At 38.8% G+C, this 2,737-nt stretch overlaps 1 protein-coding gene across 1 annotated transcript; it reads left to right on the top strand.

Annotated features, from left to right (window-relative positions):
* Nucleotides 1-376: 376 nt before the first annotated feature.
* Nucleotides 377-1,206, top strand: LOC101289265 (nascent polypeptide-associated complex subunit alpha-like). The gene has a single exon (XM_033403250.2). The coding sequence runs from the start codon at nucleotides 437-439 to the stop codon at nucleotides 1,025-1,027; it is 591 nt and encodes a 196-aa protein (XP_033259141.1). The 5' UTR covers nucleotides 377-436; the 3' UTR covers nucleotides 1,028-1,206.
* The last annotated feature ends 1,531 nt before the right edge of the window (nucleotides 1,207-2,737 follow it).

Here is a 2,737-nt window from a genome sequence, read left to right as displayed (position 1 = left end):
GGCAAGTCAGAAAAAGCTCCCTACAGGAAGTGACACTTAAGCTAAGATCTCACTGATGAGTAAGAATTAGAAAAAGACAAGGGGAAAGAATGTTCTACTCTGAGGGAATACTATGTGTGAAGGATGCGTCTCTCAATTTTTTGCTGTTTTTAAGTCTAAATTCTTTTATTTTCTTTACTCTTTTATCCCAATGTCATTTATATCAGTTTGTTAATATATAATTTTATTAAACCACATCATAAATATGTGGTTATATTTTTTGAAAGTACCTTTCTCTGAATTTTAATTAAATTGTACCAGGAAAGGCAGTCTGGCATGGTGAAGCTTTGAAGCCTAGATTTCAAGAGTAAGACATTCAACAAAGCATTTCCCGGCAGGTCACGCTCTCGCTAGCTCTCTTTCTGCCGCCATCTTGGTTCCGCGTTCCCCGCACAAAATGCCCGGTGAAGCCACAGAAACCGTCCCTGCTACAGAGCAGGAGTTGCCACAGCCCCAGGCTGAGACAGGGTCTGGAACAGAATCTGATAGTGATGAATCAGTACCAGAGCTTGAGGAACAGGATTCTACACAGGCAACCACACAACAAGCCCAGCTGGCAGCGGCAGCTGAAATCGATGAAGAACCAGTCAGTAAAGCAAAACAGAGCCGGAGTGAAAAGAAGGCACGGAAGGCTATGTCCGAACTGGGTCTTCGACAGGTTACAGGGGTTACTAGAGTCACTATCCGGAAATCTAAGAATATCCTTTTTGTCATCACAAAACCAGATGCATACAAGAGCCCAGCTTCAGATACCTACATAGTTTTTGGGGAAGCCAAGATCGAGGATTTATCTCAGCAAGCACAGTTAGCAGCTGCTGAGAAATTCAAAGTTCAGGGTGAAGCTGTCTCAAACATTCAAGAAAACACACAGACTCCAACTGTACAAGAGGAGAGTGAAGAGGAAGAGGTTGATGAAACAGGTGTGGAAGTTAAGGACATAGAATTGGTCATGTCACAAACAAATGTGTCGAGAGCAAAGGCAGTCTGAGCCCTGAAGAACAACAGTAATGATATTGTAAATGCTATTATGGAATTAACAATGTAACCATCTTGAAAAGAGGACCTTTTTTTGGTGTTTCAAAAGAGTAACTGCAGCTGGATTTGAAATTTGTACTGTTTCTATCATTAATAAAGTTATGGCTTCTTGTTGGATAAAAAAAAACCAAAGCATTTCCCTCCCAAATTTTCATTTTCTTCACTTGTAAAATGGCAATGGGCTATTGTAAAGACCATAAAACATAATATATATGGAGATGCTTGTGCAGATGTAGGCTTTCCATAATAACTGGACTATTATTCTGCCGGGTCAAAGGATCAGCACGAGTAAAAGTCATGAAATGTGAACACAAAAGGCATGTTCAAGAAAGCAAATAATCCGTATTAGCTGGAGCCTTGAAATCTAATGCAAGAGGAAACCGAAAACTACATTTAAGCAGTATGGTTGTGGGTCTTAAATACTAGAGGTAAGAGCTTACTGAACTTAATAGACAGGTCTCCCGATGTAGGTTATGAGTCTTTACTAACGACACCAGAGCAAGAGCCAGTATTCTCTGGGGAACTCTATAGCATCTGGTAATATCTATAAAGCTTCTATAAATAACAACTGATTATATGCTGCTGTTTTCACAACTGATTCGGGAGCAGTGTAAATATTTCTTCAGTTTCCAAGTATTCCTGATTTGAAGTTGGGCTCCAGAAAGCTGTTTAACAGATGCAGTAACATTTTTAAGGTATACAAAAAGAAATATAAATGTTAGGCTAAATTTAGAACTATCTTAAAATTTTCCAGACTATGAGATGTAGCAGTCCAGCCATGCAGCTTGTGTATGCAAGGGGTGGGAAAGTGAGATAGTCACAACAATAAGGGTCTCGGGGACCAAGCACGTGACCTTGGCAAAGTTGTGCTGAGTGACACAGGACTCTGAGGTGAACGCGGTGATGACCTTGAGAAAGCAACTGTGCTATTGAGTGTTCTGGTCTCAGACGCAGCCAGAGGATCCTGCTGAGAAGACCTTTGGAAAAAATGTACAGTTCAGAGGGAGACATTGCCAAGATTCTGAGGCAGTTCTGAGAGGTCTTCTTGAGGAAACCAGAAAGGCATCTAGTGTTATATAAAGAGCCTGGGTCCAGGAAGCAGAATACTTGGCTCTGAGGCCCAGCTAGTAACTATTAGCTGAATCTTCTACAAGATACTTTACCACCCTGAGACTCATTTTCATCATCTGAAAAATGGAATAAAGTTAGAGACTTATTCATAAGGTTGTTGTGAGAAAGAAATAATATTGCATCTTAAAAGACTTCTATGGAATTTAAGGTATTATACAAAATGTAATACATAAAACATAAGTGGCAGACCAGAGAAGTCAATAAAAAAAACCATTAAAAACTGGAAATTTTGTTTTAATTTTGTTTTAATTTTGTTTTAATTTTTTAACTATATATATGTTTGTGGGGTTTGGAGCACATTGGTTTTCTAGGCTCTAAGGTACCCAGATTTTATCTTGAACTCCTATAGTCCCTTTCCAATAAAATTAAAAGAAAATTCCTATTTGAAAAGCAAGATAAATCTCAACTAAAGACATCATTTAATAATTAAGAAAAGAGGACATGAATCGATGGCATCGCACAAGAGATTGAACCAAACACAGGGTTAGAAATGCCCAATGTATAGTTCTTGCACAAATTGAGACAGTATTTA

Source organism: Orcinus orca, chromosome 5 (genome assembly GCF_937001465.1).
Source record: "Orcinus orca chromosome 5, mOrcOrc1.1, whole genome shotgun sequence".
NCBI classification, from domain to species: domain Eukaryota; kingdom Metazoa; phylum Chordata; class Mammalia; order Artiodactyla; family Delphinidae; genus Orcinus; species Orcinus orca.
The sequence above is the reverse complement of the archived record's forward strand: the minus strand, read 5'-3'. Positions and strand labels throughout refer to the sequence as shown.